The sequence below is a fragment of the Uloborus diversus genome, unplaced genomic scaffold, assembly GCF_026930045.1.
Source record: "Uloborus diversus isolate 005 unplaced genomic scaffold, Udiv.v.3.1 scaffold_1036, whole genome shotgun sequence".
NCBI classification, from domain to species: domain Eukaryota; kingdom Metazoa; phylum Arthropoda; class Arachnida; order Araneae; family Uloboridae; genus Uloborus; species Uloborus diversus.
In genome coordinates this window covers 43,787-68,527 of record NW_026557695.1, presented here as the reverse complement: position 1 = coordinate 68,527, position 24,741 = coordinate 43,787, and the positions used below count along the sequence as shown (strand labels likewise).

Below are 24,741 nucleotides of genomic sequence, written 5' to 3'. Positions count from 1 at the left end.
GGGGGAAGGGTATGCGTGACTAATTAAAATAAACTACACAGTCTTCATTTGAAAACGAATTCTTTTATAAAATAGCAGGAGGTGAAAATAGCCATAAAAAAATCACTTCAGTGAAGTAGATACTTTTTTAAACGAGGTACAGTTTCCAATATTCATTAAATAGAAAAGCAAAAGGGGGACAGAATCCTCACTCCAGGGAGGGCCCCCAAATCACATCCCTCTTAAGGCACTCAAATATAGTCTAAAGTGGCGTTTTAAATATTTCAGCATCAAAAAATTTTTGGAAGAGAACTTCTGAACCTCTTTTTCTGAATTCACCACAAATATCCTAAATTTGAGTTTTAAGGCTTTAGTTTCTAAAAAAAATTTTTCTAGGAGCAGTACCCTCCTTACCTATAAACATGACTTATGACCGCCTAAAAGTTTTAATACTATAATTTCGGAAACTTTTTGAAAGAAGCTTCCTACTCCCTTCCCCCTTAAGTCATCTAAAGATAGTCCAAAACATAGCTATTAAAATTTCAGAAACGGAAATATTTCGGGTTAGGCGGCGGAATACCTGCGCTCCCCCTCTCTTTGTGTTTATTAAGGGCAGTGCAAGTTTGTGTTTGAGATTTATTTTTCCATTGTAAGAGCAACTCCCCTCCTCACATCACCAAAGACAACCCAAAGTTTTAATACTTCAATTTCGAAAATGTTCCGAGAAAGACCCCCGAATTGCCCAACTCTTAACTCACTCAAATAACGCCAAAATAGCCTTCCAATACTTCAGCATGGAAAAATTTTCGGGGGAGAGAGCCAACCCCTCCCCCCGAACTACTTCCTCTAAGTTCACTAAATTTGACTTAAACTTGCGGTTCCCCCTTTTCATCACCGAAGTTTTAAGAATTTAACATCTAAAACTTATTGAGAGAAAGTCTTCGAATTCCTTCTTAAGTCCCTCAATGATAATCTAAAGCTGAGTTCTGAATGCTTCAGCTTTGAATTTTTTTCAAGGGGGACCCCGAACCCCAAGATGATCTAAAGGTTCGCTTTTACGATTCCAAATTCGGAATTTCGCCTAAAGAGAGCCCACTCCCCCCCCCCCCTCTTGACATTGCCAAAGACAGCCTAAAAGTTTTAAGACTTCAATTACAAACACTTTTCGAGAGAGGGTCCCAAATTCCCTTTCTATTAAGAAATTTAAGTTATAGCTTCAAATAGTTTTTAATACATCAGCTTCAAAACATTTTCAGGTTAGAGCACCAAAACCATCTCTCATCAATTCACCAAAGATTGCCTAAATTAGTGTTTTTAAGACTCCAGTTTCCGATTTTTTTTTAAATCTCCCACTTTTACATAATTAAAGACAGCCGAAACATTTTTGACTTTTAGCAGAGGGAAACTCCCGAACTATTCCTAGCTTCAAAAATGACTTTCAATTCAGTTTTTCGATATTTTATTATGAAGCCTTTGAGTAGCCCCACCTCCTCCCCCTCTTAGATTGTCCAAATGACAAACTTTTTTGACCTCAGCATAGTGGGTTAATTTGTGGACTAACCCTCTTTGCAAGAACAGCGTTTTTTCGCAGAATCGTGCTGCCGTTATTTTTCTCATTTCCTTTTCTCCCCCCCTTCATATTTCCATTTTAGCGAATGTTAGATTGAAAGAAATTAATTTAGTGATTCCTCAAGTCTTAGAATATTTTACCAGAAACATGTCAAAAATGCAGGAACAGTTGCCCATCAGAGTTTCAAACCAGCTTGAAATTCCCACTTTTTATTAAAATCTTTAAAGTCCATGATAGTTCCCATTTTGCCTGGTATGTGGACGCCTTTTGCTGTGGCGTTAACATTTCATCCCGTCAGCAATCACTTTCAATCGGTGATTCAGATCCAACTATAAGACATTTTTTGCAAAAAAAAAAAAAACCCGAAAGGATGATCGAAAATAGAAAGAGAAAAAGCTATATTTTCAAATAGAGACGTTAAATTCGATAAATCAGGGAGAAGAAGGAAGTTGCAACCTATTAAATATTCATATTTTGGCTATTGGATATTGTTAATTGACCCTCAAAACTAAAAAAATCACCATCGCCGAATTTTAAAACACGTGGTTGATTTTTAATGAATTTTTAAAAATCCACGCGCAAAAGTGCGCTTTTCTGAAACGTCACGAGCCTACGTTACAGAGCGCGAATGGGCAGCCTTCCGCCGAAGATCCCTTGTTTTCGCTAGGGACATTTTGAGCGCGCTGATATTTTTATTTTTTTAGAAATTCAATAATCCTTTTGAACACACTATGGAGACCGGATTCGTTAAAGCACAATCTAAATAATCTTCCTCATGTAACATCAATGATGATATTCGAATATTTCCCAGAGGATGAGAGGTTTAATGTTCTAGAAATGCGAGTAGTTAAAATCAAGGAGATAAGCCTTTTACGTTTCGTATTCGAAGTCGAATGCGTGACCTTTGGTTTCTCCCCTATCGGAAGAGCGCATGACGTCACTTCCTATGCCATTTGACGTCACAAGCGCTTGAACTTTAAAAATTAACTTAAAAAAAACTACTTATCGTATCGCAAAATTTTTTTCACCTATGTTGTTCATACATGTTACTCTATCATATAAAAATAAAATTGAAAAATCGAAAGCAGTGAGTTAGAAATAACAGAGCAACCTATAAAAAGTTAAACAGCGCGAGTCTAATAGCCACTCCTACAAAAGCACGTTGCAAACAAAACAAGTCTATGTCCGAAAATCGAAAGAATGTCGATGCAAATTCGTGGTTATGGAACGGCGCAGTATAAAGCATATTTTTCAAACATCATTTTTCTTTTTCGAGTAAAAGCTGAAGGAAAGTCATCGAATTTCTTTCCGTCCTGACCTCCGTCTCGAAAATTTTGTCCGAGACGGAAATCCGTCCTGAGACGGAAGGTCTTGCACCCATGATTGAGACTACCAAGCTTAAGGAATTTTGTCAGCATACCTATTAACTTCTAGCACCAGCATATTAATAGATCAAATGCTTATTAATTATTTTAAATATTAATTATTACAGTCAAGTTTCTTGAAGGCACCGAGCTGAAATCTGCACCAAACTTGAGATGTAAATTAATAAATTTTGCAATCAAATGTTAAGTAGGAATTCAAGATGAAAATAGCAGGAAAATGTTGAAAATGAGAAATCAATTCTTGCTTCAACCTTTTTTTAATGTTTAATTTGCAAAAATATGATTTAAATTTAAGTCTATTCTAATAATCTTTATGCTATGCTATACTTTCTTATAGCCATATGACAGGCTTCATTCTTTTATGCAAAATATTTGGTACACCTTTTTTTAATGATGTATCATGTAAAAAAACTCATTTTATCAATCAGATTTTATGTGATCAGGTGTGCATTTTATGTCTGGAACTTTTTATTATAAATTAAACTTGCTTTAGAAAACACAATTAGCAGAAATATCAAGCAAGAACTACAGTTGATTATCTGTTTAACAATGCTCTATTTAATGACTTTCTCTATTTAAAAATGACTTTTCACGGTCCCGAATGCTCCACTGCGTTTTAGAAGCATTCTATTTAAGGACGCATTTTACTTAAGAACATTTTTTGTGGTCCCTTGAAAGGCGTTAAATAGAGAATCAACTGTATCTGTAATGTAGTAAGTATGTAATATAACTTGTAAAAACAAACAAATGGCATAAAAAAAGGCATAACATAAACTTGTTTTTTAAAATGGTTTTATTTTATATAATAATAATAATATATAGTCTTTTCTTTTTTTGAGTAGTAGTAAGGTTTTCTTTGATAATAATGGTGATAATTTTGCCATAAATGGGGACAAATAAATGACTTTAAATTTAGAAGCTGCTTGGTTTCAAGTTGTGTGGACTTGAGAGAGTCAACTATATCGTCGCCTCAGAGCAACGGTCGGATATCATACTGTCTTTTCTGGAATTAGATGTTTTACGGTTGCTCTGAGACGACAATATATCCTTTTCACTATTATTTTTAAAAATATGACATATTTTGCACTTTTTAATAGTTAAAAAGAACTTCAAACCTTGCTTCTAACAGACGCGGATCAAGGGGTGGGTACATTGCTCTGACAACATCGTCCACACGAGGGCTTATTTTCTTGGCAACTTCAATGATTTCACCAAGCTCTTGGTGGGACTGCTGGGAAACATGAGTCATCATCATTGGAACAAGCCTCTCTGTCAAGTGATGGCATTTTTTCAGTATAGCTAAGCAGTGAGGAATGAGGCCACTAGAATAAAAATGAAATATTTATAATTACTGTAATTTTCTTGATTAAATTTGTATTAATTCTTTTATAACTACTAATTTATTAACCCACTAGTGATACCCGCACGGCTTTGCCCGTAGTAGAAAATTAAAAGGTCTTTTGGTTCGCCTATATGTATATACAAATAATGTATGGTGAATTTCTCGCCAATTGTCTTGCCCATGTTACGGTACCATGTTATGATAACTTGGCAATTTACTCATCCATTTTATGATAATTTTGCTTGGGAAAATGCTCTTAAAATTAGAATAGAAAAAGAACAAAATCGAATTTTTGAAAAATCGCTTCAAGGTGCACACCCCCATGATACAAACAAATTTTGTGCGAAATTTCATGAAAATCGGCCGAACGGTCTAGGCGCTATGCGCGTCACAGAGATCCTGACAGACTTTCAGCTTTATTAGTAATTATTATTAGTAATAAAGATTATCCATTTGGTGTTGTGTTAGCACAATGGTCCTCATTATGAATAATTATTAAATTTCAGTATAAAACAAATTTTTGTATGGATTGCAGTTTTAGATTTAAGAATACTATTAGAAATATGTCAACTTACAATTGGCTTTAAATTTTTCTCTTCATTTTTACTAATAATAAAGATGAAAGTCTGTCTGTCAAGATCTCTCTCTGTCCGGATCTGTGCCGCGCATAGCGCCTAGACCATTCGTCCAATTTTCATGAAAGTTGGCACAAAGTTAGTTTGTAGCATGGGGATGTGCACTTTGAAGCGATTTTTCAAAAATTTGATGTGGTTCTTTTTCTATTCCAATTTTAAGATTAAAATTATCATAAGATGAGCGAGTAAATTACAAAATTATCATAACATGGAACCGTAACATGGACACAAGCCAATTGGCAAAAAAATTCACCATACATTATTTGTAAATATACAGGCGAACCAAAAGACCTTTTAACTTTTTATTACGGGCAAAGCCGTTCGGGTACCACTAGTATCAAATAAAAACTGTTCTTTCATGATTTTTCTGCCCAAATTTACAAAATCCTTTTCCTTCAAAAAGACAAAGAGGAAAAAATAAGAGTTTAGACATGCAGGGGTGCCTACCTGGGGGGGAGGGGGACGGTCCTGGCACAGACTGCGGCATTGAAATGTTTAGAGGGGTTGTTTTGACGGGTATTTTTCTCATTTGGGGGAGGGGGCATATGACGGCTGTACCGTAAAATCGAGCCTGTTAAAATGTTTTTTGCAAAATATAGAAGAAAGTTTTTTAATAGTCGCAACATGCTAATTTCAGTATTAATTTATTTATGATGAAAAATCTTACGTAGCATCATCAACCCATTGTTCATCAGCCAATATCTTTTCAATGTTTGGATGTAATCTTACATCATCTAACTCCATGTCTGTTCCATCATCATTTGAAATCAGATGAATTTCAGGTCTGAAAAAAGAATTCAAATCAACTATTAGAAAAAATAAATATGTAGGTATAGTTACATAGATCATTAGATACACTTTTCACTTCAAGATTATGCTCATTTTAATATCAAATCATTGTAAAAGGTACAACGTTTGTAGGAATACATAAAACAGGAAGAACGAAGTGTAGAATAATGTTCATTTTCAAAATTCATCGACTATATATAACTGGTTTATCTGCCATTTTTAAATACAAGTAGATGGAAAGCTTCAGGAATCATTGTTCTTGCTGCTTTAATTGAAAATATTTGATCTGAACTGAATGACAAAGCAAAACTATTAGAACAAAATCAAGTCTCTTTCGACTCAAGAAAAGGGCTGAAATCTCGTAGTCATAGCACGATATAATTAACAAAAATATATATATATATATATGATGACCACTCTTAGCTACTGGGACTTGGGGGTTTGGTAGCAATTTTCAATTAACTGGCGATTGGTAACCACTAATCTAGAGCTTTAAGGCTGATCGATGAATCAATGCATCGAAAAAAGTTGTAGATCCCACATCATTACAGTGGTTTAGATATTTTCTCCAAACCGAAGTATTGATGCACTGACTAAATATCCTAGCACCAATGAACAAACACCGGTCTGTGATCACTGCCATTTTAATTATTTTTCACCAGTGTTAAATTGGCTATATATGAAGTCAATCTGGCTGGGCAATGAAGGTGTGATAAGTTAGTAGTAATAGGAAGCGTCATAAGCAAACAAAGATCTCTTCTTCTCCCAAAACAGGAAAGAATTGTAAAATTGTTTTAGCTCTTAACAAAAAAACATACTGATGAGCAAAGTAAAATCATTCATAAAAAAGGGCTTAAGTTGTATGCACAAAATAACTACAAAAATGTAGTCACACATTCTGGCGTTAAATGGAGCCTCTTTTTAAATGCAAAAAGTGAGCATATGAATGGAATGTCCGACTTTGCTTTCATAGGCTCACATATTTTTGCACAGAAAAAAATAGGCTCAATGTAATGCCAAAACACGTGACTGCAATATTTATTGCTATCTTACAATTGACGCTTTTTTTTTTTTAACTCTCTTCCTGGGATGTTTTTTTTAAATCTTTCCTACTTTTGTAAAATTTAAGCATGAAACTTATTATTTGTTAAAAAAAAGAAGAAACATGATGTATTGCAACATAACAATGTAAAGTTGGCAATGCATCACAATGTAGAAATTCCTACACTGCTGATTGGTTGGTTGGTTTATTTAGTTTTGATGGCGCAAGAGCCCTTGAGGGCTATACTGCACCAAACTTTACTTTTTATTTAACATTATTTATATAAAGTCATGATATTGTAAAAGTAAATTTGTTTTGAGGAAAAAATGTATAAAACTTCAGTACTTGAAAATAAGTAGTAGAGAACATGTAAACATTAAAAGCATTTATATGGATAAAACAATAGGTAACAATAAACCTTGCTTAACAAGAAAAGGACAAAATCACATTTTGACGACACAAACACTAAATTAAAAAGGAGAAACCAATCTCCTGGAGGAAGGAGTGCAAATTGCGATGGGGTGGGTCCCCCCCAGCAACTCCTTCAAAGATGTATTAAAATAATTAAAACGTATTTGATTAAAATGTGGGCAGTTACTTAAAATGTGTAACACTGTCTGATTTACATTACATGTAATACATGTTAGAACTGGTTCATGACATAAGAGGTATTTATGAGTAAATCTGGTATGACCGATGCATAGTCGAGCTAATAAAACTTGTTCTCTCCTGTGAGCTGCATTGATTTGAAACCTGTAGTGGAGGGCTGTATCGAATGCAATTTATTTTGTGTTTCAAGATTCCAGTTCTGCTGCCAATGTGTGTTAAGACACTCACAAATGAGTTTATTAATATCCTCAAAAGGGACACTGTCATCGGTCAGAATACTTGCAGCTCTGGCAGCCAAATCGGCTGATTCATTGCCTGCAATGCCCATATGACCACGGATCCAACAAAAAAGAATTTGAAAATTATTTTGCATAAGGTTTGTGTATAAATGATATGACTGGATGACTATAGGATGGCTATTATTATTGCAGTGAGTGATGGCTTCCACTGAACTCTTTGAGTCAGTGTATATTACCCATTTTTTGTGGTTAGATTGGGCTATTGATTAGAGAGATTTAAATATAGCTTTTATTTCGGAGGTAAATACTGAACAAGATGGGTTTAGTTTTTCTGTGGTAACTAGACTATTAACTATTGTAGCAAAGCAGACGTGATCGTTTTGCTTTTGATCTGTCTGTGAAAATGTCATGATAGTCAGAATATTTGCTTTTTGTATCATAAAATATTTGTTGGTAAGCTGTATTGGAGGTAGTCTCTTTAGGGAGTTTAATGAGGTTATTGATGGTAGATGTAATTACTTCGCACCATTGTTCAATTGGTTCTATTCTATTGAGAGTACTGAAATCTGACAGCTGCAAATCTGAGAGCAGCCGGCACATTAGGATCCCAAATGTTGGGGTTGCAGAAGGACGATGCAGAAATAGGACAACGTTAGACGGATTAAAAATATGGAGATGTAGTGGGTGATTAGTGCAAGGTTTTGTTTTGAAGTAAAAGTTTAAAGAAAGTTTAACACGTCTATAGTTCAGAAATTGTTTATGTGCAAGAATATAAAGACTGTTGATAGTTGAGGTTTGGAGGTGCCTACGCAGATGTGCAGTGCCTGATTATGTATTGGATCCAGGGCTTTTCACTGCAGAGCCATAAATTTGACATCGAACTATATCAATATCTATCATGTCTTCCGATGTTATTTCTGTCAACTAGGTAAATGCTGCCCAGTCAGCTCGATCAATGCGAAGTCAGGCTTGCTAATGCTGCTGATGGCCACAGCGTCCAGTAGAGGTTATCCTGATTGGAAAGTGGCCACACCCTCCACCTGGAAATCTGAACGTGGCAGAAAAGAAGGTGAGCATATTACAAGATTGATGGCATGGTAAGTCTGGGTAGAAAGATGAAAATAAGTGTTTTCAATGTTATTATAAGAACACAAAGGTTATTGTCTTCTATAAAATTTTCTATTATTAAGCCTCTACTGTTGGAGTCTGGACTCCCCCAGAGAGGGTTATGACCACTGAAATCTCCCAAGATGGCATATGGGGGAGGAAGTTGATCTAGAAGTGTTTGCAATTCCACGCTTCTCAAGTCATGAGAAGGTGGAATATGTATAGAACAGATTGTAAACAGCGAGTGAAGGTGAACGCGCTCAGCTACTGCTTGCAGGGATGTGTTGATAATCAGCTGGCTATATGCATAATCATTTGAGATTAGTAATGCCACTCCTGCACAATGGGGGAGGGGGGCTACACTGCTGAGCTCTAGTATATATAAATAGAGGGAGAAAGAGAGGACATGAAGTTCAAAGAAGGAACACAAATTAAAAGTGCCCCTCCTCCCTCAAAACCATTTTCTGTTTGCACCACTAAAAGAACAGCATACTTATGACACCAATTAGCAAAAAAAAAAAAAATTCAGAATGATTCAGTATTGAAAATATGTAAAAGAAAGTTCATACACTGGGGATGATTATTCTGTAAATAGATTGTTCTATTTTCTGAGACATTAGAAAACACTTTCTTTTGAAACCAACACTGTTAGCTACAAGTCAAGATACTGGTGCCATGTTTCTACATGTACTTTGATACATAATCTTGGCTCAGACATTTACATGAAATATCTCATACATACAAAATAGAAAATTAAAAATTCAAGAGATAATTTGTAATCCACACCAGTAAATCAGATGTAAAAATTTTAAGAAACCTAACAGGGGTCTGGCCAGAGGAAATTTGGGTCCATTAACGGACCCTTCACAAAAATCTGACCGTCTAAAACGGACCTTCCACAAAATCCTGATCAACCAAAACGGACCCTTCACAAAATTCTGATAAACAAAAATGGATCTTTCACAAATTGTTTATTGAAAGAGCAATTCTTAAATCAAAACGCATATTTCTGTGAATAATAACGATAATTTTCGGAACCTTTTTTAAAGTTAAATGAGAGGAATCAGCTTTATATAAAATCTACTAATTTTGCAAAAAACATCGGCACTCTTGTGATGCTCCTGCAAGCAATAAATTACTACAGCCAAATAAATATATTGCTTGTTGTTTGTTTCTTTGAAAGAAATTAACAGCTGACAGTCTGTTTGGTTTATAATTTTGCTTGTTTGTTTTATGCAGCAGTGTCGTTGTAAACTTCTCTGAAAAAGCGTAAACTTTCTCTGAAAAGGGCGTCCTAAGCACTTTTCTCCCCCCCCCCCCCCCCCGCCCCACTTATGATTTAATAAACAATAATATACAACGAAATGAACTTAGAACTACAAAGGATAGTAGGGGTGAGGGAAAAATGTGATCGTTTCAGATTGGGTTACCAACTTTAAACTTATCCCCACTTAGCTTCTGGCAGTGCAATGTTTAATGGTTATTTTGGGAGAAAGTTATATGGGTTTGATTTTTTGATGCTAAAGAGGATAATTAACCAAAAATAAACTTTTATTTACCTTTTCCCTTTAGATGCCTAAGATTTTGAAAAATGAAATCTTTTGGCATCCAATATGAGAATTATATTTTATTCTTTTTTCAAGCTAACTTCGCTTTATTAGGATGCAAATAAATGAAAAGTCCCTTTATTTTTGTAACAACGCTTATTTCAAGTTTTCAAAGCGGAATTTCATTTTCTTTTATGAGTCAAAAATTAAAATGTTGAATCAATGGTTTTTTTTTTTTTTTTCAACTGTCTCCAGATATTATTGATATGTTTGTCATAGGACTGTAAAATGCAATTCTAAAATAATTTTATAAAAAAATATTTCTTTTACAAGCCGTTTTTATAATTTTGATGCCTTCACTTTTTGAGATCTTTTTGCATCCGCTGTGGGAATTGGATTTTTCGAATTTTCAATGTTTAGTATGCTTTGTTAAGAGGTAAACAAATACTTTTATTTTTGTAAAAATCACCGAGTTCAGAAGTTTTAAACGAAATTCTGTGCTCTGTAACAGTGTCTTGGGGGTCAAAACGCTAAATACTGAACCCCGCCTGATTTTTTTTCTTACAATTATTTTAAATACTATAATACACATAACATTTCTAGTATAATTTAACATAATGTAGATTGGTAGATAAATATTGATACTTGATGGGTGCCTATCTCCTTACAAAAAAAAGCAAAATTATTTGATTTTTCGAAAAAAACGGACCCTGTGAAAAATCCTGGACAGTAGACCCCTGCGTAATCAATATAGATCAATAATAACTCAGTAGTTGAATTTTCAGAATATGCTTAAAAGAAAATGCTAGTACAGAATACTTTTGCAACATAAATAAAACAGAATGATTATTAAGAAAACAAAAATTCGCACCTTACATCCTTAAATTGATGCGACAACAAGTCTAAAGGCCGACAATATTTGTGTCGGCAAACTAATATAAGTGCAAGAAGTGATCCAACAAACACCACTGTTAATACGCCGATTGCAACTAAGACAACAGACTCCATCACCATTATGTTTCCGATTGATGTATAAAAGTGAAGGATAGCATGAACGGCTAAGTGTTTGACAAATTAAATGCAATAAACATAAGAAGCACAATACAAACGAACAATAGAGTGGTAGCGTTTAGTTTAAACAAACATTTGCTAATGTTCGAAACAAGAAAAACAAAACATTAAGCCAGAAAAAATGAGACCGTTCAGAAATGCATTAAACGTTTTGATGGGGGAAATATTTTGTAATTTACAATCTTTTGTTCACCCACCACATTTCAAAAACTAAAGCTAGCACCTCCCCCACAACGATGTGTTTTGTTTACACACATTTAGCAATAGTGATGCCACATCATAATAAAATATACAAGTTCTTGTACTCTTTATCTGAAAAAAAGTTCGGTAAATTTTATGATGATCGGACAAATTTTGAATACATCCTTATTTACTTACATGAGAAATAATATTTTTATGATATTTCTATTACCTTTTTAAAAAAGTCAGTTAATAATTAATTTATTAACTGTAGCTGAGCACTACTTCCAAATTTACAATGTTTTGATCACGTGAGAAACAGAATGTGGTAAAAAAAGTAGTAAAAATTATACTATTAAATTATTATTTTTAATAGGAATTTCATCACAAGCAGGTTTAACTATGTAAGTAGAACCCTATGCTAGTAGGTTTTATGCAATTACACAAAATTTAAGGTTCGTACTCGTTCACATGTTATCACTTCAAATTACACGTGCATGCATTTGCTCATTTTTTAAAAATATTATTAAGGTCTCTGTATTGTAAGTTTGTCAACAAACATTTTCAATGTAAGAAAATGAAAATGGCGTGATAAAGACATTCTTCATTGAATTCATGATATAAAAATGTTCAAGGTACAAAGTTCTAGATCTGTCTGAGAATGCTACTCTTTGTGTATCCACGGATAGAAACACATTTAACTTAGTCATCTGTTAGTATTGAAATCAAGGGTGAATCTAGTGAGTTTTCTAGTGGGGGACGGATGATTTGTTAACTGATCTATTTCTTCCAGGCCCGCCATTTGGGCGATCAGGGGAGTCAATTGCGGCCCTCACTAAATTTTAGAAACATAATGAAATTTGGCATTTTTTCCCGAATAGTTGTTTTTTCCTTTTTAAACACACTATTCCCTATTGTACACGAAAATTATTTGCCCCTCCCCCACTGTAATTTTTTCAAATGACTGCCTACTGCGTAATATATCTGATTTATGGGGGGGGGGGGGGGTCTGTGTGCCACAGCGTTTTTATCTAAGACCCCCTGATATCATTCCTTTTCTTTTCCATTGAGAAAGGTATTCTAATCTTACGTTTTAGAAATTCAGTTTCATCTAATAATTTCGAGGGAATATTTCAGAACCCTCTCCCTCTAACATTGTGAAAAATTGTCTGAAATTGCATTTTTTAAACTTTAGTTTCGAAACGTTACCTGAAGACAGTCTTTGAACTCATTATCGTTCTTGAGATGTCTACAATCACGTCTGTAAGGCTTAAATTTTTTGCAAAATGACCGTAAGAAGGAAGTCATACTCTCAACATCATCAAAATGGACCTGTAGAACTTCAATTTGGAAAGATTACTGGTGCAGGGTCCCTTGTATTCGTCCTTGAGTGAAGTCATATTTACTGTAAGATAATGTTTTTGCTAAAATTAAATAAATATAAATAATCAATTACAGCTACTTGTTGCGCTCAAGCGATTCCTGCAGAAGTCCCCCTTTAGAGTAGAATTCTTTGCATCATTCATAATTTGCAATGGCATATTTTTCCTGCTGATTCAAATTCTGAAGAAATAATTATTCATTTTTTAAGGCGTACTGCATACATAAAGGTTTGCAATCTTTTCCCAAAAATTTTGCTTAGATAACACCCATTCCCTATGAATAAATCAAATGAACCAACCTATGGGATCTTTAATTGAATTCCTACACTTTTCTTTCTGCAGGGGTGCCCATCCCCCAAAAGCAAGAGTCCCCCCCAAAAATGAAAAAATGCTCCTCAACCCCCCCCCCCCCCTTTGAAAATTCTAATGGTTCAGTCTGTGCCATGATCCCCCCCCCCCCCATCCCCCCCAGGTGGGCATCCCTGCTTTCTGAAGTGCTGTCACTTTAGAAACAAGATATCAAGCGGAAGTAAAAGTTGACAAACAAGCTAAAAGTTAGCCAAAATTATATGGTAAAGTTGCAAAACTTGACTATGACTTAAATAAAGGTGTGGAACATCAAAGAGAAAGTTAAATTCATAATTCATTTTTCTAACACTCGAAGAATAAAAATGTATATCCTAATTGTACATTCCGTTACAATTCTAACCGCACACAGTAAAACCTGTAAAGTTGACCACCTGTCTAAGTTGACTGCTATTTTCAGGCACAGAATTAGATCTATATCATATATAATTCAACCTCTATAAGTTGATCACTAAAGTATGGCACCACAAGTGGTCAACATTACACAGGTTTCACTGTATTTGGTTTACACTTTTTACTTATTGTTTGGTTTACACTTTTTACTTATGTAGTAAAAAATTTAAAATAAAAAACATTTATCTATTTTGTTCAGGTTTTTTTTGACGTTCAACCCCCCCCCCCCCCTTCCCCTCACACACACATTTCTTCTCGGGTGCCCAGGTACCTCCCTGCCAAATTTGGTCGAGATCCGACGTAAACTGAATTTAAAAAAGGTAGGGAACGTAAACACTAAGACTGGACGATATAGGAATTTCAACATCGTGATGCATCTACAACCTTACATTGTGATGTTGCGATGTATCATGATGTAATTTTTTTTTTCTTTAAGAGAGGGTTACATACAACTGCTTGTTTAAATTTTGCATAATATTCAAGATGAAAAAATAATAATTACGCCCAAAAAACAATTTAATACAGCAAGTTCTAACATCAGCAAGAAATTGCCAAAAATTATCAAAAAAAAAAAAACATTGAAAGTGGAAGATAGCAATAAATATTACGGGCATATGTTTTGAGATTACAATGAACCTATTTTTTTCAATGTAAAACGATGTAAGCTCATGGAAAGTCTCATCTGCTTGCATTTAAAAAGGGGTTCCTCAAAACACCAAATTACGTGTGTTTTGGTGAATGATTATATTAGATAAACTTTGTTTATCAATTTATTTTCTGTCAAGACTTTAAAAAATTCCATTTCCTGCAAGTCTTGAGAAAAATGGAAGTCTTGGTTTACTAATGATACTTTCACACGTAGACGCCTCAAACTTGAATTTTTGGGAAGGGAATTTTTTTTAATTTGCCTAATTGTACTGAATTATAAATACGAATACAAACACGTGTCTAATGAGAAGAGACATTAAACATCACTATATTTTAAAAACACAATTTCATAGTAGTCTCCAAATTTATTGAAGCGTTAGAAAAAAAATGGAATGAGAACATTTTTGGTAGGTCACAGTGACCTACCATCAGGGTGCCCTTGCTTCCCCAGCATTTTGAAACAATTATTAGATGGAAACGGCAGTGATCGTGGACCAGTGTCTAAACATTGGTACTCTGGTTTGTAGTTGGTACGGTATGGATTACATCAGTTTAGAGAAAGGTTCTAAACTGGTGTAATGATGTGGGATGTACACTGGTTTTTTGCAATGCATCATCCAGCCCTAATACACATATATATATACTCTGTTTTGTAGCGGAGCTAACTCCATGGGGACAGAAAGGGCCCAAGCCCCTTCAAAAATTTGCTTTGAGGGGCAGAGCCCCCCCCCCTCCCCCCCCCCCCCCAATAAATTAAGAAAATTGTTAGTAATATTATGCTTTCTAAAATCACAAAATTATGTTCGTATTTTTTATTTTCCTTGTTTGAAGATAGTTACCTTGTAGGAAATACATTCAGTAATGAGTTAAATAATTATTACGGTAAAAAGCAGGTTAATTGAAAACGAGTGATGTGAATAATGATAGTGTTACGGTGCTGCGAGCACACTGTCCCATCAACAATGGGGCAGAAGCAATTGAACAACTTGGCTGTTCTTCATGCCCACCGAGATATTTTGGATGAATTGGATATTCGACCAGTTGTCAACGATTTCAAATTCAGTAATTTAGTCAGGCTTTTGACATTTGCACCTTTCTAAAGACAGCCCTAATAATGGTATTTAAAGCAATATTAAAAATCTCTGTAAAATAGAGAATTAACTACATACAGTATGTTCAGTTTAAAATTTTGAAATATTAGTTCTATTTTATAACCGTATTACTGTAGTATTGTATTAGTTATTTTCAAATACTTAAATATTTTTAGAGTATAAGACCCTATAAAAACTCGCTATTTACATACAGTATTAACTTTATCAACTATATTGAACAAATTAACTTTGGGATAGTATTTTCATTTCATGAACTCTGAGCCTTATTCAAAGCTAAATTAGCTATTTCACTTATTAATCAAAGTGCGACAGCAATATTTTATGCATTATTTTTAATGATAGTTTAAGATTTATTTAAATATGATTTCAATCTCTTCATAGATATACGTATGTTCACTGTTCTGTAATACTCTAAAAACAAAATTATTACTATAAATTAAACTTCTTACGAAAATACCGTACATGTGGGTTTTTTTTTTCGTTTTTCAAAGTTAAAACATGTGTTGAGTTAGCGAGAGTAGAGTTTTCTAGTGTTGATAGTATATTACTCTAAAATGATTAAAAAACTAAAACTCACTTTTTCCATCTCCAATTTAGAAAACTTCCCAGGGTTAGACACCCAGTATGCCCTTTCCTCTCCAATATTTTTTGTAGGTTGGCACTTCTGGGAGTGCCTTTCCATGCAAGTCAAGTGACCTACCTGACATCAAAGCCTAGCCACGGCACTGGTACGGCTTACCCCATAATAAAACTGTAAAAATGTTCTTCACTTAAGACAAGTGACATGATCTAACTGAACCAGAAAATGAGCTTTTTTTTTTTGGAAGGGGGGGGGGGCATAGGATTATATATCCCACCGGTGGCGACTAGTCCTCCCAATAAGTTTTGCAAGTTGGCACCCCTGCTGTTTTGTCTTTATAGATTGTTCATATTTTTAAATATTTGTTCTTTTTTCCCTTTAGCTTCATGTTTTATTTTTAAAAATATATGATTGACTTTACATATTTATGATCACTTGCTATTCTTAGGGTTTTCTCTCTTTTTTTTATTTTTTCATGCTTCATTGAGTTTTCTTTTAAATTAACACTACTTTGAATTTAATAATTTTAAAAAGTAAGTTTCAATCAATTTTGTAAGATGGTAATATACTATTATTTTTCATTGTTTGAAAAAATGTGTTTGTTTACCACTTCTCGAATATTTAAATTTGTTTACTGTTCCGTTGCTGAGTATTGATGTTTTGACTGAACCAAACATTCGGTTAGTCTGCCAAATGTGAATAAAAATAATGTCTGTTGAAAACCATTGAATATGAGAAATGTAAAATTGAGTAGATTTTTCCAAGCGAGGGGGAAAACATAAAACTGCCGTTATCAACTTATTTAAAGTGTTGTTCCTCTCCAGATCTGGCACTGAATTAAGGTGTCTCTGTATATATTCTATCTGTTAGGTAACTATGAAAGACTCTACAATCCCTGGTGATTCACCGAAGGTTTTCGGCCTTTGCTATGCGAAATTGATATTTATTGGAGAATGCATGTTGGGTAACCAGGTTTCAGTCTTTCACAGTAGTGTTTGAAATATGGTTTAGAATTGCGCAAATGATGCACAAAGTTCGGAAATTACATTACAGTGATTTAAAATGCAATGCAGGAATTTTCCCCTTTAAACTTATGGTACTCAATTGCTGTTCAGATTGCAGAAAAAGTGATAACTTTCATCACTTTTTTACTTCCTTTTCCAAAAAAAAAGGAAGTATTGTATTCGCGAAAAAATGTTCACTCAAAATTCGGCCTTAAATTCCATTTTGCTCACCACCGAATTAATGTTGAGTTTTTTTTTTCAACCCGACCACATGCAGATAAGTGCCTAAGAACGTATAAACACCCAAAATATCCATTTTGACATTTTCTGAGTGAAGTACAACGACTTTTCTCATGACGTCCGTATGTGCATATGCATGTCGCATAACTCAAGAGTAGTATGTCCTAGAAAGGTGAAATTTGGTACGTAGACTCCTAGTGGGGTCTAGTTGTGAACCTCCCTTTTTGGTTGCATTCGGGTGTTTCTAAAGGGGTCTTTTGCCTCTTTTGGGGGGAAATCATTGTTAATTTTGATGTAAACTCAAGTGGTGTTATAATTTGACAGACACTTGGCGATATATCGCCAGTCTTTTGGTCGCCAAGTTTTGTGGCCAGCTTGGCTACAAATTCGGCAATTTTTTTTTAAAAATAATCTGTTTCAATTTGGCTACTGTTGGTGATATTTAGAGAGTAAACTATTGAATCACATTAAAACTGCCAGTAATGGGGAAATGACATAAATTGGAGTAAAAAGAAGTCATGTGATGCACATCAACTCGTTAGCATTGGCTACTCTGAGATAAGGTATTAATGGCGACATTGTGCAGTGACATTACAGTGGCGGGAATTTTTTTTCCTGTTGTTTAGATTTGCTACTTTCTAGAGAGGAAAAAAAAGTGGGGAAACATTTTCAAACATTGCTTCAGTCGGAAACTGAGCTTTAGTCCCCTCCATTTTCATGTGGCTTTCTTTTCCAAAGGAGGAAACAATTATCGAAAATACTGAAAATGGGGGGAATTTAGCATGCATGCCAAATATCGCTTCCAGTGACTTTAACTCATCATCTAGGCTATATGCTTTTTGATACAATTGTGCCTTTTTTTTCTTTTGTTTATATATAAAAATTTTAACCTTTTATTAAGTTTTGTTAAGTACAACCCTATGTCACAAATACCATAAAATGCTCCTTATATATGTTTAGAAAAGAAGCTTAAATGATATTGTTAAAGTACTTCTTTACAGTTTGACAGTTTCATTTTTAAGAGTTTTATAGCTTGCAAAATTTAAAAAATTGATTTATGGTTAACCTGTTTAGATTACGTAAAAACTAAATACGTTTATATTTCCTAGAGACGTACTGAGTAGCACTTTGGCCAAGTACTCAGCCTTTCACTACTCGGCCGAGTACCGAGTTACCGAGTACTCGGCCGAGTTACCAAGTACCAATTATGTTTTAAGAAGAACCACCGACACACATGTGATGAATTTTGCACTTATTGGAATAGTAGTATAGACCTCCTTGTACATATAATAGTTTTTAAAACTAAATTCCTGCTGAAATTTAACTACGCATTATATATACAATTTTGTTTGTGTCAAAAATTTTACAAAAAAATAATTTTTAAAATTAAAAATAAATAAATAAAAGGTATGATTAATCAAGTTGGAATTAAAACAAATTACAGTAAAATCCCTCTAATGCGAACACTAACAGGACAAATTTTTTTTGTCTGCAATATAGAGGTGTCCGCAGGACAGGGGTTTAATAATGTTATTTGCATTGGAACTGGGGAATTAAAAATTGTCCGCATAAGAGGAGTGTCCGTTAGGAGGGGTTTCACTGTATACCAATCAATTATAGTTCTTGTCCGCCAAACATAAATAATTTTTAAAAGCAGAGAAAACAAATATGCAGGAACACTCCAGACACGTTTTTCTGCCCCCCCCCCCCCCCTTACAAGGAACGTGTTTTTCAGTGCATAACATGTGAGCTAAAGAATGTAAAGACATTCAACAAAAAAATCCGACTTTTGTCGGATGCCCTTAAATCTACGAGCCCTCATTTTGTGCTTTGAAAAAGGAATTCCTTGTAATGCCAAAACACGTGTCTGCAGAGTTTCTGCTTTTAAGGTTGTTTTATTTCCTTTTATTTTTTAAGCAAAGGTATTTTTACGTTTTTTATAACTAATTTTTGTTTGTAGCAAAAATCTATTTTTAATACAAAAATTCCATATTTTCTATACTTACCTTTTTTGCATAATTTTTAATAAATAAGTTTTATTAACTTTGGGGACATTAAAATAAAGATTTATTCCATTGAAGCATTACAAACTTCATTATTCTCAAAATTTAAATTTGACTTATTAAATTTTAATTGTAAATGATTGCAGAATATAATGCTTGCTCTTTTTTTAAATAAATTTTGGTATCTGTCTTGGACAATATTCAATTTTTTGCAACTACTCGGTATTGGCCGAGTATCTGATCAGAATTTGGCCGAGTACCGAGTACTCGGCAAATTGGCCGAGTAGGCCGAGTACCGAGTAGTTACCGAGTACTCGGTACGTCTCTAATATTTCCTAACTCTTGTATATAAGTACAACATGCCCATCTTACAAGAGTGCAGCTTTTTTTCAATGGAAGCAAAAAAATAAGAACAGTGACTAGTTGAGTCATTTTGCACCCCTCTCTATGCAAAGAAATTTAAAAAATCCTTAAATTAGGAATCATCCAGGGTCAATAAAATTTCATTTACAAATCGAAAAATTGGAGCTAAGCAAAAAAAAAAAAAAACAATTTTTTCTTAATTTAGTTACAATTTTCACTTCATCATAATTTAATCTTCTAATGATACTTTTTAAGTTTGTGAAGTTCATCATTTTATTCCTCCTCCCCTCCCTTTTAGATCAATTTCAGGTGGTATTTAATATATGTACAGTCAAACCTGTTTGTTCGGAACCTGTCTATCTCGAAAACCTCTCTGTGTCTAAAATTTTCCCTTTGTTTGTCTTGAATGGAGTTTTCTGAAAACCTTGTATATCTCGAATTTCGACTGTGCTGTATTTTTTAAATTCAATGCCAGCATTTTCAATTGTGGAAGTTTTGACAGAATGCAATTTTCCTAATAATTAGCAGTCTATAATACTCCAAGTCTTGTGAAACATGTAGCTCAAGGAAAACTGCAGGGTGACAAGAATCACAAAAAATAACTTAGACACACATAATGCATCATAACTTTAATGCTGATGAAAATATTAAGACCAAACTTAAATAAATATAAATACATTATTTTATCCAATATAATATATTTATAAATTTTCAAAGTGGCTACCTTTAGGATTAATACAGAGCTTTAACTCATTCTTGGTTTTGAACGTCCTATCACGCTAGTGAGCATGATTCAAGAGCATTTTACATTTATTTTTCTTACGCAAAATATTCGCTGTCAAACAGTCAGAGGCACAGGGCGGCAGTGGTAGCTAGGCATTGATACAAAGTAGGGCACTTTATTTACATGGCAATTTACTCCAAAAAAGAATTCCATGGGGAAGAATTTCACACGTCTTACTCATGACCCAGGACTGTCAGAGGGTTAAACCTGTCACAAAATTTTCGGCTCTTGGCCGCAACTCACTTACTGATATTTTATCCCATCCCTTGGATACAGATTTCTTCAGGGATGCCAAAATTTTAGGTAATTCAACACAGTCTTGTCTCCAGGACGTTCTTGCACTGTTGAACTGCGTCAATGACCCCAATCTAATGGTACTATGTGCTAGTGGGAAAATATCACTTGTTTAATAAAATTAGCCAAGAAACATATATCATAAACGCATTTATGAAGATATTGTCTTACCTTGGTTGCAAAAATTGTTTGGAAACAAAAGATGGACATTCCAACAGGATTCCACCCCTGCACAAAATGCTAAAGGCACTCAAGACTGGTGCAAGACACATCTTCCGGACTTCATTGGAGGAGAATGGCCACGGTGTTCCTCAAATTTGAACCGAATGGGTTATTCTGTTTGATCCATCGTGGAGACAAGGGTGTGTGCTTAACCTCATAAAACTTTGGCATCCCAAAAGAAATCCTTATGCAACGCATAGGATAAAATATCAGTAGATAAATTGCGGCCCAGAGCCGAAAATTTGTGACACGTTCAAAGCTCTGTATTAATCCTAAAGGTAGCCACTTTGAAAATTTGCAAATGTATTAGACAAAATAATGTATTCACATTTATTTTGAAGTTTGGTCGTAATAGTTTTATTAGCATTCAAGTTATGGTGTATTATGTGTGTCTAAATCATTTCTTGTCATCCTGTATATGTACAAGGAGCATGTTTCCCAGCCATTTTATTAACTTGGAAACTGAGGGAAAGGGGTATTGTTGAATAGAAAAAACACTTCTTCAGTTTTACGTTCAAGGCCATTGTTACTAGTTTTTTGTTCTCTTATTTTATGTTCTTCAAATATTTAAACTGCTTTCATTAAGGAAACAGTAAAAATGGAACAAATCTGATATACCCCCCTCTTGGCGACTTTTTCCTGTTGGCGCCAAAAAAGCGTCGCCAAAAAAACTATGTATGACGTCATATGTCATACATCGTTCTTAGCGATGCTTTTTTAGCGCCAACAGGAAAAATTCAAATTATGTCATTAATTATTTAATGAAATTAATGCATTAATTTTTTTCCGTTGTTTCTCCGGGATACGAGCCCGAGGTCTCATAGTACTTTCGTAATGAGACCTCGGCTCGCCGGCCCTGCCTCGGTCTCATTACGAAAGTACTATGAGACCTCGGGCTCGCCAGGACCTCGGTCCGTTATCCCTCCGACTTTTAATATACATCACAGTCGGATATAAGTCACAGATCTCCTCCGTTCAGTATACAATAAAGTCACACATTTTATGTGAAATTAACACCATTTTTGTGCTACAAAAATGCCAGCCAGACCAAAATACAAACTACCAGAAACACACTAAAAACACAATAATTCAAAATATGTTCACTTACCTTTTTTACTTTTCTTTTACTTCCTCACGTGAGGCAGTGCACATATGTTCCGCTCTTAGGGAAATTATCCCATTTTTTATTATCATTACTTTACAAAAATATTTAAATTATGTTTGTTTTGACAAAAAAAATTCCAAAAAAAACAACCTTATTTTACTTGTATTTTGTACTCCACCCAATTAATTTCGCGAATTATTTCCAAAAACTTTACAAACATATCCTCATTTTTGTATTCACAATTTTTCATTCAAAAATTTCAATTGATACATTTGGACAACATCACAAACCGAACTCGTAATTAAAATAGAAAATTCAACTAAATTAACATTAAAAAACAACAAAAAAAAGAATACTCTAAAATAAAGTTTGAATTTAAACTTTATTTTAGAGTATTCAACTTAAAATCTCCCTAAGAGCGGAACATACGAGCACCTACCTCCTACCACAGAGACACGTGAAAAAAGACAGACTTCGAGAAACTACTTTCCAGCGTTCAAGTTGCAAAACCAGGGTTGCCAAGTTATCGCCTTATTGGCGATTTTCGTATCGAGCGAAAAATTAAAATCTCGCCAAGAGGGGGGCCGTAAAAATTTTTACTTTTTGAATGCTAAAAAGATAATTTTTATCCTTAAAGGTATGCATAAATTTGCTATTGATAGTATCATTAAAATTCTTAAAACATAAGCAAATCATATCATACTGTAAAATGTTAAACAATATCTCTTAACTCTGCTCCAATTGCTTATGATTATTACTTTTATCAAAACCTTTGTATCTCGATTTTCTTTTTCTGCCTAGTGAAATTCGAGGTAGATTGGGGTTTGACCAGGGCTCAAAATTAACACTGGTCCGCTAGCCTAGGACCACAAAAATATCCACTGTGCCAGCAGAATCTAAATTGTAGTGGTCCTTGGGACCAGATAAGTTTTATTCCGGTTTTCCTCAAAAATTGTAATCCTCATAATTTTGATGCCATAAGAAAGTTTATAGATTGTGTTTAGATAATGTGTTTAGATTTTCTGTGAAAGGAAAGATAGGTTAAGAAATTTCTGCTGCATTGAAACATATTGTATTTGCCTCTTGTTTCTTGTCTATTGAAAAGTGCTAATTAAGTTCACATGTTATTTTATTTTCTTTTATCTTTAGTTTTATCTAATTTAGTTCTTACTGGTTCATTAGACCAAATGAAGCATTTTTCTAAATTTCTACCCCTGGGTTTGACTGTATACACTTGATTACCAATAGAAACAAATCGTTTAATGCCTTTTACCCTGTTTTATTTTTGATTTGGAGTATTTACTCTTCTTTCTTATTTTTAGCTTCATCTGCCAAGATGATGAACGCATTTGTAGAAAATGTGAAAAGGAAGATAAGTAAGAAAGTGGTTCCCGCAAAAGATGGTGATAAGAAAAAGAAGAAAAGGCCAAAGAAGAAGAAGGAAGAAATTCTTGACGATTCAGTCCCTGGAACAGTGTATGTGGCTCACATTCCTCACGGGTTTTATGAAAAAGAAATGCGTAAATATTTCTCCCAGTTCGGTAAAGTCCTTCGTTTGCGTGTGGCGAGAAGTCGCAAAACCGGTGGTGCAAAGGGATTCGCTTACATCGAATTTGAATGCAGTGAAGTTGCAAAAATTGTAGCAGAGACCATGAATAACTATTTGTTCTTTGAGAAATTGCTAAAGTGTGAATATGTACCTCCTGAAAAATTGCATCCTAATGCTTTCAAGGGATGGAAACGGGGTGCTCTCACCAGCCGTACCCTCAGTAGATTCAGACAGAACCATATTCGCAGCGACAAAGCTGTCAAGAGTAGCAGACAGAGACGAACAAGGAGACTAAAAAAGCTAAGAAATGATTTGAAAGAGCAAGGAATTTCCTTTAATATAGAACCACTGTTGCAAAAGAAATAATAAATCTATTTCATTTCAATCTTTGTTTTCTTTTTCCATTTATTTAATGATTCACAATATACTTCTGCTAAAATTCTTCAAGATATATTTTTTAAACTTTTTGTTTTAGTTAAATGGAATGCATTTAGTTGACAAGCAATTAAATGAAAATCATTAAATATTTGTAGTTGTAGTTAGTTTTTCAAAAATTCCTTTGAAATAAGATTAGTTTAAAGAGCACTGTTGACTTCTTACTTACACACCTGTTCAAAAATGGTTGCATGAAAGTGCTGGTGGCTTCAGCTTCAGAGACTGAGTTTCTGCTGCCAAAAAAAAAAAAAATATTTTATTGACAGTTCAAACTAGTTTTGTAGATTTATTTACTTATGATGCACAGGTAAGAAATGCTAATTTATTGGGTTATAATCAGGCCCGGATCTATAAATTTTGAGCACCCCTGCAACAAAATCTGTAGGGCCCCGCCTTAGAGGCCAGCAGTGTATATTTGCAATGTTAATGAGTCATATTGCTAGTTTTTCTTTTAATTTCTTGGGCTGTTAGGACCTGGTCACAATTATTTTCCATAAGTTCAAGGATCCCTGAAATCACTTTAAGTAAAAAAAAGTTGCATGTATTTTTTTTTTTTTTTAAATTATCATACATGCTTCTCACACTTTAGTCCAGTCCTAATGTTTATCCTCTCAAATTTATGTCTGAAATCGTCTGTATGTGTAAAAAAATTTCATAATTCATGTGTTTTCTCCTTTAATCAATTTTTGATTCTTTGAGATTATTTATTCATTAATTTCTTAAAGTCACCACAAAGGTTGGTTCTGATTACTAATCAAATGTTTTC

At 34.1% G+C, this 24,741-nt stretch overlaps 2 protein-coding genes across 2 annotated transcripts; one reads left to right on the top strand and one right to left on the bottom strand.

Annotated features, from left to right (window-relative positions):
• Nucleotides 1-4,049: 4,049 nt before the first annotated feature.
• LOC129232069 (transmembrane protein 98-like) lies at nucleotides 4,050-11,539 on the bottom strand (the record flags this gene model as incomplete). The annotated part of the gene is made up of 3 exons (XM_054866304.1): nucleotides 11,116-11,539; nucleotides 5,579-5,695; nucleotides 4,050-4,256 (listed from the first exon to the last, which is right to left on the bottom strand). Coding segments are annotated over exons 1-3 (467 nt in total), but the record flags the coding sequence as incomplete, so codon positions are not given.
• Nucleotides 11,540-11,775: 236 nt separating this feature from the next.
• On the top strand, nucleotides 11,776-23,925 carry LOC129232070 (MKI67 FHA domain-interacting nucleolar phosphoprotein-like). Its single transcript, XM_054866306.1, has 2 exons — nucleotides 11,776-11,899; nucleotides 23,314-23,925. The coding sequence occupies exon 2, from the start codon at nucleotides 23,328-23,330 to the stop codon at nucleotides 23,904-23,906; it is 579 nt and encodes a 192-aa protein (XP_054722281.1). The 5' UTR covers nucleotides 11,776-11,899; nucleotides 23,314-23,327; the 3' UTR covers nucleotides 23,907-23,925.
• Nucleotides 23,926-24,741: the final 816 nt, after the last annotated feature.